Raw genomic sequence first — 15,124 nt, 5'->3', positions numbered from 1 at the left:
CCCTGCAGAGCTTTTCTCTGAATTTCCAGGCATCAGTTACTATAGAAGGAGATCCAGGAGCTGCGCTCGGAGGGCTGAGCCTATAAGATGTCTTTTCCTGTTTTATATAGCAGCGCCGGCCAGATGACCTTACACATTTCCCAGGCACCTGCTGCAACACAAACTGTTACAGGTCATAAGAGATGCCGATCGCTCCGGCCCTTCTTCTCTGCGCTCTTCAGATATTTTTCTTGGCACCGGACACTGAACAGGTGAAATGAAGAACAGCTCAGCTTGTTTACGCTCTTCTTAAAGAGATATGCTGCGCTCAGCGGTCCGGGACGAGGGGAGGGAAATTACTTTTAAAAATAGAAAATAATTTCGCAGTCAGATAAGGTGATAGCGAGAGGGCTTAGAAAGAGGATTTATAGCATATCTGAAAAATAATTATAGATAAAGGCAAAATAAAATGGAACCTGGAACCGTAATAATAATGTTATTTGTACAAAGTGGAGAGCCTGAGAAAAAACAAAATCATACGCTATATTTCACCCAAAAGACCTTTTATTCTAACATCGCTTACTGCTCTGCAGCTACTTCCTAAAGCTGCTCCTCACAGGCTTCCTCCTCTGAAGATATTGGCGGAAGCGGCTCCTCAGACTTCCTGCTCTGTAGCTATTGGCTGGAGCTGCTCCTCCCAGACTTCCTGCTCTGCAGCTGTTGGCTGGAGCTGCTTCTCACAGACTTCCTGCTCTGCAGCTATTGGCTGGAGCTGCTCCTCCCAGACTTCCTGCTCTGCAGCTATTGGCTGGAGCTGCTCCTCCCAGACTTCCTGCTCTGCAGCTGTTGGCTGGAGCTGCTTCTCACAGACTTCCTGCTCTGCAGCTATTGGCTGGAGCTGCTCCTCACAGATTTCCTGCTCTGCAGCTATTGGCTGGAGCTGCTCCTCACAGATTTCCTGCTCCGCAGCTATTGGCTGGGGCTGCGCCTCACAGACTTTCTGCTCCGCAGCTATTGGCTGGAGCTGCTCCTCACAGACTTTCTGCTGTGTTCCTTTTGACTGACTAAAGCTGCTCCTCACAGACTTGCTGAGTTATTAACTTAAGCTGCTGCCCAGAGATCTCTTTTTCTGCAAAAAGTGGCTTAAGTTGCTCCTCACAGACTTCCTGCACTGAAGCTATTGACTGAAGGTGCTCCTCTCAGGCTTCCTGTTCTGCAACTAATGACTGAAGCTGTAGCCATATACTTCCTGCTTTGCAAGTATTATATGAAGTTGCTCCTCAAGAAATTCCTGCTCTTCAGCTATCAGATGTAGCTGCTCCTCACATACTTCCTATTCTGCTATTATTGGCTAAATATGGCACTCACAAACTTCCTGATCTGTATCTATTGGATAAAGCTGCTCCTCACAGACTTCCTGCTCTACTGCTATTGGCTGAAGTTGCTCCTCACAAACTTCCTGCTCTGTGGCTAGTGGCTAAACCTGTCACCACATACTCCCTGCTTTGCAAGTATATGAAGCTGCTCCTCAAAGATCTCTTTCTCTACAACTATTGTGGGAAGTTGCTCCTCACAGGCTTCCTGCTCTGGGGCAAGTGGCTGAAGCTGTAGCCACACACTTCCTGGTTTGCAAGTATTATATGAAGCTGCTCCTCATGAAATTCCTGCTCAGCTGGTATTGGATGAAGCTGCGCCTCACATACTTCCTGCTCTGCAATTACTGGTTAAAGATGGCACTCACACACTTCTTGTCTGTATCTATTGGTTGAAGCCGAACCTCACAGACCTCCTGCTCTGCTGCTTTTGGCTGAAGTTGTAGCCCTCCCAGACTTCCTGTTCTGCTGCTTTTGGCTGAAGTTGTCCCCCCCCCAGACTTCCTGTTCTGCTGCTTTTGGCTGAAGTTGTTCCCCCCCAGACTTCCTGTTCTGCTGCTTTTGGCTGAAGTTGTTCCCCCCCAAGACTTCCTGTTCTGCTGCTTTTGGCTGAAGTTGCTCCTCACAGACTTCCCGCTCTGCTGCTATTGGATGATGTTGCTCCTCACAGACTTTCTTCTCTGAAGAGGTGATTATAGGCAATTTTTCCAGCAGAGCTCACAGGCAACCATTTAGTCAAGAACCTATTATATAAAGAGCACTTTTGAAACTTGCATTTGAGGGGAAAAAAATATTAAGCCTGGTGGGTTACATGACTATAGTACAGTCTTTCCTTAATTTTTTCCTTTTGACTTCAGATATCCTGAGTAGAGTTTTGTTTTTTTTGTATTTGGTGCCATAAATTTTTAAAGGAGTTTTCCACTTCTTTTGAAAAGTTTAGGAAAGACTTCAAACTTCACACATAAATCACCTCTCTTATGGTCTCTATTGGGACGGGATGTGATGATGCTCCGACCACCAGTCACCTGACGGTTGGAACGGCGTTATTCTAGTCTCGCTGCAGACTCCAGTGTTAAAGAGAACCTGTCACTTCCCATAAATATATATATATATATATTATTTATTTATTTATTTAAGCAGATGTTAATGCCGCTGTTCTCCTGAATCTGGCGATGTTTTTCTATTGTTCCTTGCTCCTCTCCATTCCTAAGATATGACCCCCCTCTTTCCTGTATATAGATTTAGTATTTTATCCAAGTGGGCCTAGCCCTCAAATATTCGTGGGAGTCTTCTGGAGGACCACTCCCCTTTGGCTAACAAGTCTAGACTTAGATATTTTGAAAAAAGGGGCTATATCTCAGAAATGGAGAGGAGCAGGAAGAAAAGAAAAACAGATTCAAAGAGAACAGCGGAATTCACAGCCGGTAAAAAAATAAACATATTTATGACAAGTGACGGGTCATCTTTAGTATGGCTTCATTCTACCTACTATAAGCATCTGAAAACTTTTTCAAAAGTGGTGGAAAATCCCTTTAAAGTTGTCCTGTGCCGCCATGTTGAATCGAATCATAGTGTTTTTTGCATAATTCCGGAATCATAAGTTACGGAAGCTCAGGAGACATTTATATCTATATGTATTAGTAAAGTGAAAAAAATATGGAGGCGACTTGATGTAATCCCCTTTCTCTGTGTCCTTATGGATGGACGCTATTATGACTTACCCAAGAAAAATATTTCTGCAGGAAGGACTGGCGTAGAGCTGTGGTTAGGTTGTAATCCTCGGAGCTGTGGTGCGTTTGATGCCCGGCCCAAATGATGTTAACTTCTGTAGAAAAATTAAAAAGTACTGATAAATAATTGACCACAACATATATTACGGAACCGTATGTGCCGCCCCTATCCAAACACTGTACGAACACCAGTGTTCAAGTAACAATAAATAAATAAGTCAAAAAAATAACATTATCTCATTGAGTCAAATATCACTCGCGAGACGTCACAGAGAAAATTATTAAGATGCAATGTCGTGCGACACCGTCCTAGAGATACAATTTCTTATACAGCATTTGACGCGCCCCCTGGGCCATATTCTTTTAGGGGAATATCCGGAGCCGGATCAGATGGGAGTTGTAGTCTTCCGAGTGGCTGTGACCCGGTCCGTGCCCAGGGTGTCAAACTCAGTTGTATGTGGCAGTCATACAGATGTTATAAGTTCTTTATTGTCGACTACGCCACCCGTTGTGTTGCGGTCACTGTGGCCGCCGCTGCAGCAGGGTCCGCTGAGGCTGTTGGTGTAGGTGCAGCTTTGGTGATATAACCCCCAACGGGTGGGGTATAGCCTCAGGGGGATCAGGTGCAGAGGATGGGAGTTGTGGTGATGCAGTGTAGACGGCAATCAGAGACAGAGTCGGGTTATGCAGTTTAGGATGTTTTACTCACTGCTGATGTTCTGGCCACTCCAGCTTCGAGTGACCTCCCGAGCCGTGCTGCGTCCACCAGGTTCTGGATCCAGCCAACTCCCAAATAAGTCCGGAGCGTGACCCTGAGCTCTCCTTCAGTCCTTTCTCTGGCCGTCCCCACTATTGATCCACCCAGGTCCAGCTCCCTCGGGCCTTCTGTTGGGACACCCTTGGCCTTGGGTTCCCTGACCCTCCTCGTGGTATGCCTTCGTGGTGGATGTGGTGGGTGACCGTGGCAAACGCTGCCCACGGTCTCCGGTCTCTGGCTGGGGAGTGTTTTTACCCCCACCAGCTTGGGTTCCGGTACCCTGATGCCGACTCTTCACCCGGGGATTTAAGTTGGGATCTTGGAGTCCTTTTCTGCTGTTTCCCCCCTCTGGGTCTCTCTCTCTCTTCTCCTCTCTCACTCTGGGTCTTTCTTCTCCTCTGCTCCTGACTTTCTCTCTGCAACTGACCCTGTTCTTAGTTGGTGCCCACCTTATATACACCCTCTATGTGTGAGCTCAGGTGACCAGCACCCAATGAGCTCCTATCTTTACCCAGGCTGCTCCCCCTATCTGCCCCTACACTACTTGGGATGTACCACCCCCCTCCCACTCCAGCCAGGAACAGACTCGGTCGTACCTGCACATTTCTAAGTGGGAGTACCGTCGGTCTGCTCCTCGGAAATGGGATGTATGTAGTGCATGCAGCCTACCGAGCTCAGATCCACACTCCTTCCTTACCCGGGAGTGGAATATCACACCTCTGGGTTGAGGTGCAATACCCCTGTAGCAGCCGAATCCTCAGGGTGCTACATTCCCCCCTGGTAAATCACAGCACGTCCTCGGGCTGTAAGACAAAAACAACACCAAAACATACAAAATTTTCATATAAACATATAAAACATATAAAACATTATATATATATAAAACTTTTCATATAACATTCTCGTCGTCTCTTGTTTCTGGTTCCTCCTCCGGACACTGTGCAACGTGTGTCCGGGAAAAGTGCGACAGTCTCTTAGAAAAACTGGTTTTCCTATAAAACCGGTAGGGGGCGCTTTAGGACGCGCAACTATATACAAGGGGATATGGCCGCTCTCAGTCCTCGGCCAGGTAAGGAGGGAAAGGGAATGGCTGCTCACAGTCCTCAGCCTGTGGGATTAAGGGTAAACGGGTAAACAGTTCACTCAGCTGGTCCCAACGGGGACTATATTAGCAATAACAGTTTCTTTATACCCCGATCGGGTAACTATTTACAGCACCTGCTCCGCTGTACTCAACAACGTCTTCCTCCTGCTCCTTCTTTGGGGATCTCAGCTTCAGACCCGTCCGGATCCTCTTGCTCTTCCTCCTCACATCGCAGCTCCTCCTCTGTCAGGCGATGCACCTGGAGGGCGTAAGGTCCTTTGGCACACTTGTGCCGGGTAAAGGTGACCTCGTCCCCGATATAAAGGTCACGACCTCTGTGCCCCTCCGGCAGATGGGACTCCACATCTCTGCGCGTGACAAAGACGTCGCCGGGGGTGTTGTGGTCTCTGATGAAGCCCCACCCATGCTGCATATTGAACTTAATTACAGTCCCGGTGGTGCGGGGACTATGCGCTGCACGGGGGTCTCTCCTGGTTCGGCTTTTCTGCTCGGCGCTCCTTATTTGGGCCTGTTGTTCCCGGACCCGCCTCTCTCTCCGCTCCCTCGCAAACTCCTCGAGCTGCTGTCGGCAGCACTCAGCACGCTCCGCTGCAGCTGCCCTGGTTTCTTGAGTGAACCCCATTAGGTCTTCTCCGGTGGGGTCCCACTCAAATTGGGTCTCTTCAAGCGGGGGCGAGATCCTTATCACGGGCTTCGGAGCCGGAATCAGGGGTGCACACATGGCCCCAACTCTCCTCTGGTGCTCCAGTTCATAATATTTCTGGGGCCAGATGAAAGGCTGCCCGTCCGGCCACGTGTGCTGGGCAAACAAGTCCTCTCCCAGACGCGGCACCCTTGGTTTTATGGGTGCGGGCGCGGTGGTGGTGGCGCCCGGGTTGCCCAGGCCTTGCGGCCAGGCCTGGGGCACCTGGAAGGTGAAGGGCACCGTTAGGACGGCGGCGCCCTGGGCTACCTGGCCTTGCGGCCAGGCCGGAGGCTCCGCGGAGGTAGGGGGCGCTGTTGGTGATGCGACGCCCGGGGGTACTAGGCCTTGCGACCAGGCTGGTGGTACTTCCTGCTTGGTCACGCTCGGGGTCGAGGCGTGTGACGTCACAGGGGTCGCGGCGGCGGCTTCCGGTTGGGGCCTAGTCTGCGTCGGTGACATGGCGTTTTCGGGCACAGCAGGGGGACTTTCGGGCTCTGCGACGGGGAGCTGGGGCAGGTAAGCGGTGTCCTGGTTTGGGGTATAGACGTCCCCTTTACCTGCCTCCATGCGTTCGGCTCCCTTCTCGGCGCCGTCTCCGGCCTTGGGTCCTCCCGCGCCATCCTCAGAGGCGGTCTGTCTCCTCATCTTGGCTGGCGTGCTCCGGGTCTTGGTTTGCTGGGCCATCTCTCGGCTCCACTCCGCCAATGTCTCTCGCTGTACCCGGGCCATCCTCCTTGCGAGGCCCTCCAGGGCAGTCTGTGCACACTCCCGGTCTCGGGGGAGCTGTGCGAGGACCTCCACTAGGCCTAGTGGGGTCGTGGTTTCCAGCAGGCTCCTGACCAACGGGTCGGTGCTGCTCTGCTCTTCTTCCAGCAGGCTCCTGGCCAGCGGGCCGGTGCTGCTCTGCTCTCTGGCCATCTCCGGGTGAGCTTCTCTGCTACTCCTCTCCAGGCTTCCTGCCTCCGGGTGCGCTCGCTCCAGACTGCTCCAGGCGGCACCCATCTTTGTTCTCTTCTTTCGTCTCCTCCCCCTTCGAGGGCGGTCCCGGGGCCACTGGGTGACTGTCAGCTCCAGGGGCGGTTCTTTCACGCTGACAGACACCTCAAGCATCACAGTCTCTGTTGGTGGGGGCGGTTTCCACTTTTGGCGCCATTTTCGGTCCTGGCCCACGATGGGAGGTGGCCTCTCGCCACCCTCTGGCACGCCCATAATGGCGTCCGCTCTTCCAAGGCGGGAAACCTTTGGAAATGGCGGGAATCGCTTCCCAGTGGCGGGAAACTCTGCAGATGGCGGGAAAAAGTTGTTAATGGCGGACAACCGGCTGGAATCGACTGGTGATGGGGTCCGATGGCGGGGACCCTCCGGAACCGGCAGGAGACTTCTTTCTGAGGTAAACTCGCACTTTTCTTCAGGCACGCAGTACCCGGGTGTTGCGGGCACGTAATCCTGCCGACTACGCCAAAGTTGACGCGCCCCCTGGGCCATATTCTTTTAGGGGAATATCCGGAGCCGGATCAGATGGGAGTTGTAGTCTTCCGAGTGGCTGTGACCCGGTCCGTGCCCAGGGTGTCAAACTCAGTTGTATGTGGCAGTCATACAGATGTTATAAGTTCTTTATTGTCGACTACGCCACCCGTTGTGTTGCGGTCACTGTGGCCGCCGCTGCAGCAGGGTCCGCTGAGGCTGTTGGTGTAGGTGCAGCTTTGGTGATATAACCCCCAACGGGTGGGGTATAGCCTCAGGGGGATCAGGTGCAGAGGATGGGAGTTGTGGTGATGCAGTGTAGACGGCAATCAGAGACAGAGTCGGGTTATGCAGTTTAGGATGTTTTACTCACTGCTGATGTTCTGGCCACTCCAGCTTCGAGTGACCTCCCGAGCCGTGCTGCGTCCACCAGGTTCTGGATCCAGCCAACTCCCAAATAAGTCCGGAGCGTGACCCTGAGCTCTCCTTCAGTCCTTTCTCTGGCCGTCCCCACTATTGATCCACCCAGGTCCAGCTCCCTCGGGCCTTCTGTTGGGACACCCTTGGCCTTGGGTTCCCTGACCCTCCTCGTGGTATGCCTTCATGGTGGATGTGGTGGGTGACCGTGGCAAACGCTGCCCACGGTCTCCGGTCTCTGGCTGGGGAGTGTTTTTACCCCCACCAGCTTGGGTTCCGGTACCCTGATGCCGACTCTTCACCCGGGGATTTAAGTTGGGATCTTGGAGTCCTTTTCTGCTGTTTCCCCCCTCTGGGTCTCTCTCTCTCTTCTCCTTTCTCACTCTGGGTCTTTCTTCTCCTCTGCTCCTGACTTTCTCTCTGCAACTGACCCTGTTCTTAGTTGGTGCCCACCTTATATACACCCTCTATGTGTGAGCTCAGGTGACCAGCACCCAATGAGCTCCTATCTTTACCCAGGCTGCTCCCCCTATCTGCCCCTACACTACTTGGGATGTACCACCCCCCTCCCACTCCAGCCAGGAACAGACTCGGTCGTACCTGCACATTTCTAAGTGGGAGTACCGTCGGTCTGCTCCTCGGAAATGGGATGTATGTAGTGCATGCAGCCTACCGAGCTCAGATCCACACTCCTTCCTTACCCGGGAGTGGAATATCACACCTCTGGGTTGAGGTGCAATACCCCTGTAGCAGCCGAATCCTCAGGGTGCTACACATTTATCATAAAAAAAAAAATAAATACAGCTTCCATAAAATTACAATTTACATAAATAGCTACAGTAACTTTTGTAAGTACATTGAGTTACAGGCTGCATAATACTCCAGAGCTGCGCTCACAATTCTGCAGAAGTGAAAGTACACAGTGTTTGTGCATCTGGACAGGAGCTTGCCCTAATGGTTCACAACTGGAGAATATAGCATTATTCCCATCAATCGATCGGATGTCAGGATAGTGGCCGTGTAAAGTTTCTCGCTGCTGCACCAGGTCCGGTCGCGGCGATAGGAGAATCGGAGGTATGTTTTTGGAAAAATGGATTAAAAACACAAAGAAAATAACTCAGATATTTAGGTCTGATGTGTGTTTATCATACAATAAACCAGTGACGTAATGTGCAAGGGATCAGAGAAGTTATAAATTATATGGAGGTGCAAAATTTCACCCCTCACCTGTCAAATAATCCAATTCTCTTCTGCGCTAATCCGCTTCTCCCTGGAGCAGAGAGCGCCCCCGCCTGGTGACCTGTGAGTTTACGAGGTTCTCGGTATGATAAAGTGCGATTTGTTATCTCTGTCGCTGCCTATGCAGAGCGCAGCAGCCAATGTCAAATTCTTCTGGACTGCGGTGCTCTGCATAGGCAGCAAAAGTATTGAATCGTGTGCACTGCACTGTATTGTAGCCCAGTTCCCTGCTCTCCCCTGACTTGTAAGGTCTGTCCAAAATGTAAAAAAGTGTCCCCTGTAGAAAAAAGAAAACACAATAAAATTAAAATACATTTTTACATTTTTACACACTCCAGGACTAAGCTTAGGGTTAGGACTAGGGTTAGGGCTAGTACTATGGTTTGGTCTAGGACTAGAGTTAAGGCTAGGATTAGAGTTAGGGCTAGAACTAAATTTAGGACTTGGATTAAGGTTTGGGCTAGGACTAAGGTTTGGGCTAGGACTAAGGTTTGGGCTAGGACTAAGGTTTGGGCTAAGACTAAGGTTTGAGCTAGGACTAAGGTTTGGGCTAGGACTAAGGTGTGGTCTGTGGCTAAGGTTTGGGCTAGGACTAGAGATAAAGCTAGGACTAAAGTTAGGACTAAGACTAAGGTTAGGGCTAGGACAAAGGTTAGGGCTAGGAATAGAGATAAAGCTAGGACTAAAGTTAGGGATAGGACTAAGGTTAGGTCTAAGACTAAGGTTAAGGCTTAGACTAAGTTTAGGACCAGGGATAGGACTAGAACTAAGGTTAAGGCTAGGGCTAGAGTAAAGGCTAGGACTAAGGTTAGGGCTAAGACTAAAGTTCAGACTAGGACTAAGGTTTGGGCTAGATCAAAGGTTAGGACTATGGTTAGGGCTTGGATTATGATTAATGCTAGGAATAAGGTTAAGGCTAGGACTAAAGTTAGGGCAGGGGACTAAGGTTAGAGTTAGGGTTAACTAGGCTTAGGGCTAGAGAAATAAAATAGCCCCATAAACAATATTTAAAAAAAAAAAATTAAAAAAAAAAAATTAAAACATAATTATAACTTTATAAACAAAACGAAAAAGAGGATGAAAAACCAGACTGTATTTCCATCAGTTATTTTTAGGAGGGATAAAAGCGCCCAATGCTGGACTGGTGGTAGGAACTCAGTGGGTGCCAACGGTCCTTGAGTTAGGGGGTGCAGAATAGCTGCTGTGCTTCGGGCACTGCTGACACCCATTTATTTGATGGCTGTGCGGCGGACAGCTGACCTTCATGACATCAGGTAATAATAGCCAGGGAACCTTTCTCCAGACTGGACACAATACTGAAGAACTGAGTGCCCTATTGTTTTTTATATTAGTTATTGCGTATAGTTACTTTGGAAGCAGAGTTTGTTCTAACATCTAGAATTAATCATCTATTTCATCAGTTTCCGGAGCCGTCACATTGATGGGAGTACCCCTCATTAGCAGTAGTCCGTCCCTAGCATTCTCCTTGAAGTACGGCTTCCAGCTGAGGCCGCGCTCCGCGACAATCTCAAAAATAGAGCCTGCTGCAATCCAATAGCCCGCGCTGCCTAGAAGTAAAGAAGATGCAATTTCTATCATAGACCAACAACACAGCCATAACTATGCCATACAGAGAGGATGATGGAATCCAGGACGGAGCATTGAAACTCTCAGAATCCATCAAGGCGATGGCTAAGGAGCCTCATTCTGCAGAGTGTGCACAGTGTCGGATTAAAAGACACTTTGTAAATGGGACAGCAGCCAAGGACGGTATATAGTATACTCTTAAGTGTCATCTCAGTTACAAATTGCACCTTTATTTCAGGATCCATTAAGGGATAGAAAAAAAAAATGATAAAAATAAATTGAAAAAAAAAATAAAAATAAAAAAACAAAACAAAGATAAACTGCAAAAAAAATAAATGCAAAAGGATATATACAAATGAAAAAAATGAAAAAAAAAAAAAATTGAATAAAGATGCTGAAAACTCAGATGGAGCAGTGAGGATGTATGTTACGTTCTGCTCTTGCATCGAAATAATACAGGATACATTTTAACGTGTCAGAAAGAGAATATATATATTAAAACCAAACTTTTATTAGAACCATGATAAAAAGGAGCTAAACGTAAGTAAAATCAATAAACAAATGATTATTATTCAGAGTGTGTCCATAGGCAAACACAAAAATCGTTTTGAGATAGTTTACGCCAAGATTTTCAGGTAATCCGAAAAGTCCCGGTGCTTGGGCATTAAGTAGTTTGTCCACAATTGCCTTAAGTTTGTCAAGATTTGCTGCTTATTCTCTTGGCTCAGCAGCAGCCACGTGTCTGTCATCTCGTCAACTTCTCCTGACTTCAGTCCTACAACCAGAGATATTTTCAAGCTCAATCCAGTTTACTTAAGTATTGTCCACATCAACCTTTCAGCAAGATACCAACTTAAGTCTCCAGCTTGTCTATACAACATTGCATTCCTGTGATTTACCATTCCCTTGATGGAAGATATCAGATGGTTTTTACTTCTCTGTTACATTGCTGCTATTAACCATTGTCCTGCTGGAGGAGTCCAGACTGTGTATACTTCTCATTTACTCCTGGGTTTAACCACTGCCTTTCCTGAAGGTATCAGACTATATTCCTGTGATTAACTACTTCCCTGCTGGAAGATAGCATTTTCTTGTTCTGCTATTGTTCCTGTGTCTTTTCACACACCTGGCTCTGCTTTTTCTGTGCTACCTGCTTTGCTTGTTTCTCTTCCATCCTGCATATCCTACTTTCCTCATAGGATCCACGTGCCATCCATCAATACATGTTGCACTGTCACCTCTGGTCACCAAGATGTACTTCTTCAAGAATCCATCTCACTACTATCACCAGGTAAGTCTATAACAGTATCTACAAGTCATGTTGCAAGGGGAAATTGGTTGAGCCCTGAACATAGAAAACATCAATAATTTCCCCAAACCTGTGAGTGACACAAACCCTCAGATCCCAAAATTTCCAGTGGTGTCCTTTGTCCTTCACGGACTGATTAACTCCAGAATACCACCAACAATTGACAAGTAAGTTATAGATATGTCTCAGGCCTAGAAACATCAAAGAAACTCCTGGTACCCGGGTTGCCCAACCCTACTCCAAATTGATGAATTCTGATGTCATCTCTCCAGGTCATTATTGTTGAAGGTTGTGAGATACAACTGAAACCGAACAAAGTTGTAAAAAAAAAAAACTTTTTAAAGGTCTTGGCTAGTGTTGAGCCACCCCCGTAGTGTTCGAGTTCGGTTCGGTTCGTCGAACACCCGTGTGTTCGCCGAACTGTTCGTCGAACTGTTCGTCGAACACCTTCGAACACCGTTAAAACCAATGGCAGGCAAACAAAAACACATAGAAACACATAGAAAACACCTTCAAAGGTGTCCAAAAGCTGACAAACTGCTCAGAAGACACAACTAACACATGGAAAAGTGACAAGTACATATAGTCATGCGAAAAGAAAAGAGGTGGAGGAGTAAAAGGAGGGGGAGACACAGATATAGGCATGTCATGCCCTTCTAAAATCCAAAAAGTGAGAAGCCGACACGGCCAGTCCGCTCCTGCCCGTGCCTCCTCCGTGTCGCCGGGTTTGTGCCAGAGCCGCGGTGAACCCTGACGGCCAGCCCCCCTCTCCCAATACTGGTGCCTGTCCGCTGGTGGGTCGAGCGAGCCCCCCTGTGGTGGAGGCAGCTCTAAGCTTTTTAATTTAAATTGTCTCTCTAATTTGAATGAATACACTTTAAATCCATTTACAAGGATCTATTGGAGGGCAAGTCTCATGCCAGCAGCCACGGTAATTCCAGCTCCAGTAGCGTCCACTAAAGCTGCTGCAGTTAAAAAGCTTTTATAAGGATCGAGCTCGGCTGTCCACCGCAAGGCATCCTACTGCCAGTCCCAGCCCCTATGCCTTGGGGTGCCTCCTGATGCTCTTCACTAAGTATCCCATGGTCCCGAAGCATTTCCTTTGAAAAAATTAAGTGTCTAAACTACAGGTGGTGCAGCTTGCTTAACAGCCGGGATAATCCGCTGACTAGCAGACACTGCTACTAGGCACAAAGTATTTCCTGGGCTAGATGCAGTTAAAAATTTGTAATTAGATACTCTCGTTGGATGCTGAGAAAGCATTCCATAGAGTCTCCTGGCACGCCATATATGATTCTCTTAAAAAGCTTGGGGTAGGGGTCTAGGGGACCCTTTTATAGCCAAAATCACGGCCCTGTATCGCAATACGTCACCTAGGCTGAAGATAAATGGAACTGTAGCACCCTGAGGGCTCGGTTGCTACAGACGTATTGCACCTCACCCAGAGGTGTGATATCTCACTCTCAGGTAAGGATGGAGTGTGGATCAGGACCCGACACCTGCATGCATTACACCACATTGCCGTGGGGCAGGGCGACCAATATGCCCCTGAGATGGGCACGACAGTCCCTGTCCCTGGCTGGAGTGGGGGGAGGGAACACTGAGGAAGGGGAACCCTGTAGTGCAGGAGCAGGGAGGAAGCAGTTCCTGGGTGCATTGAGAAGGGAGTATAAAAGGTGGGCACCATCTTAGTTCAGTGCAGAGAAGTCTGAGCAGAAGTGGCAGGGAGCAGGGGCTCTGCATGAGCTCTGCTCCGGAGGCGGGCCTAGTAACAGAGGCCCAGGCCTGGAAGAGGGAGAAGGAAGGAAGAGGAGCGGAGAAGGCTCCAGGAACGAGGAATGAAGGGATCCCAGGGGTGCGGACGGGCGAGTCGCCACCGCACGCCCGAATCCACCTGCGTGGAGGGGTCAGGCCAAAGGGGGAGACCGGTCCCCGAACTAGTGGAGGCAGGAAACGACCCTCAGCTAGAAACCGGAGGCTCTGACATTTTATGTGGCGCAGCCCCTCGCTACACCCGCTAGGAAGGCACCACATAGGGTCAGGGAAACTGGCGCCAAGTTTACCAAGAGGAGGCCCGAGGCAGCCGGACAGAAGTGTTGGTAAGAAAGGCCAGACAAAGGACACACAAAGGGGGTCCTGTGAAGTGCTCCAAAGTTATCTGGGAGTTGTCTGAGCCCCTCACCTGGTGAGAACAGTACGACGTGGGCAGCCATTACCTGCAGACGTGGTCTGGATAATAAGAACTGTGAGTAAAGGCCCTGAACTGCATCACTGACTCCGTGTCGTTACTGCTGCTGCCCTGCACCATCACCCCCATCCTCCGCATACACTGCCCTGAGGCTATACTCCTCCCGTGGGGAGTTATGCTACGCTCTGCTGCACCCACAACACCAGCCTCAGCGGTCTGCCCTGTAGCGGCGGTTCACTCTGACCGCAATCCACGGGTGGCGTAGTCGGACATTTAAACATCAAAACCACATAAATAGTTCCGCCACTGGTTTGACCGCCCTGAGCCACGGAACCGGGTCGCCGCCACGAAGACTACAACCACCAGCATCCACCAAAAAGGGTCCGGCTCCGGGTGTCCCAAGGCCCAGGGGGTGCGTCAGAACATTTTCATCACCTTTCACAATCACCAATGGGACAAGGCAGTGATGTCCTCTGTCCCCTCTCTTATACATCCTAGTGACGGAGCACCTGCTCTCATCAATTCGCCATAACCCCAATATTAGGTGGATTGAGGTGGGAGGCACCGAGTACAAGTGCTCTCTATTTGCTGATGATGTCCTAGTAGATATCACTCAATCACATATATCCATCCATGCTGTTATGGCTGAAATAGATCACTTTGTTACATGGTAAAATTTTAAAATCAATGCAGCGAAGTCTGAGGCCCTCGATGTCTCCCTCCCCAAATCCATATAGGATTCCATCCAGTCCAACTTTCCCTTTGCCTGGCCCTCACAGGGTATCAAATACTTAGGAATTCCTATTCATAGAGACCTCTCCCATCTATGTTATCTTAATTTTGGGCCCTTTATTGAACAACTCCATACAGACCACGGTTGGCAAGTTAGAACTGTAAGATTCACTACGTGAACCACTGGTGTTTTGTGGAAAAGCACATGTACACTGCGTTCCAAATTATTATGCAAAAAGTGTTTAGGAGTGATAAGGGAAGAATTTGTTTGTTTGTCAGTTAAACTCATTGATGGTGATGTGTGTCAGGGCTCTTTATATCACTGTAAGCAATTGCAGACACCTGTGCTAATTAGTTTGGCAGGTGTGTCCAATGAAAGGCAAGACTACTTAAGAAGGCTCTCTCACATTATTAAGCAGCCTACATTTTCTGCCAAAATGGGAAAGAAAAAGGATGTGTCGGCTGCTGAGAAGCAACAAATTGTGGAGTGTTTAGGTCAAGGCATGACTACAATCAACATTGTGCGATGATCAGGATGAAGTGTCTTGGCAATCAAGAA

The 15,124-nt window shown here is 49.0% G+C and overlaps 1 protein-coding gene across 3 annotated transcripts in view; it reads right to left on the bottom strand.

Annotated features, from left to right (window-relative positions):
- AGMO (alkylglycerol monooxygenase) overlaps positions 1–15,124 on the bottom strand; it is a 347,454-nt gene that overhangs the window by 220,411 nt on the left and 111,919 nt on the right. For all 3 annotated transcript variants that reach the window (XM_073676470.1, XM_073676469.1, XM_073676468.1), the window contains one exon: positions 3,074–3,177. In XM_073676470.1, the coding sequence (XP_073532571.1) occupies positions 3,074–3,177 (104 nt within the window). The remainder of the gene's footprint in view (positions 1–3,073; positions 3,178–15,124) is intronic.

Source organism: Phyllobates terribilis, unplaced genomic scaffold, assembly GCF_046119375.1.
Source record: "Phyllobates terribilis strain yellow unplaced genomic scaffold, ASM4611937v1 Scaffold_4__5_contigs__length_816908805, whole genome shotgun sequence".
Taxonomy (NCBI): Eukaryota; Metazoa; Chordata; class Amphibia; order Anura; family Dendrobatidae; genus Phyllobates; species Phyllobates terribilis.
This window is presented reverse-complemented; position numbering and strand designations above follow the sequence as displayed.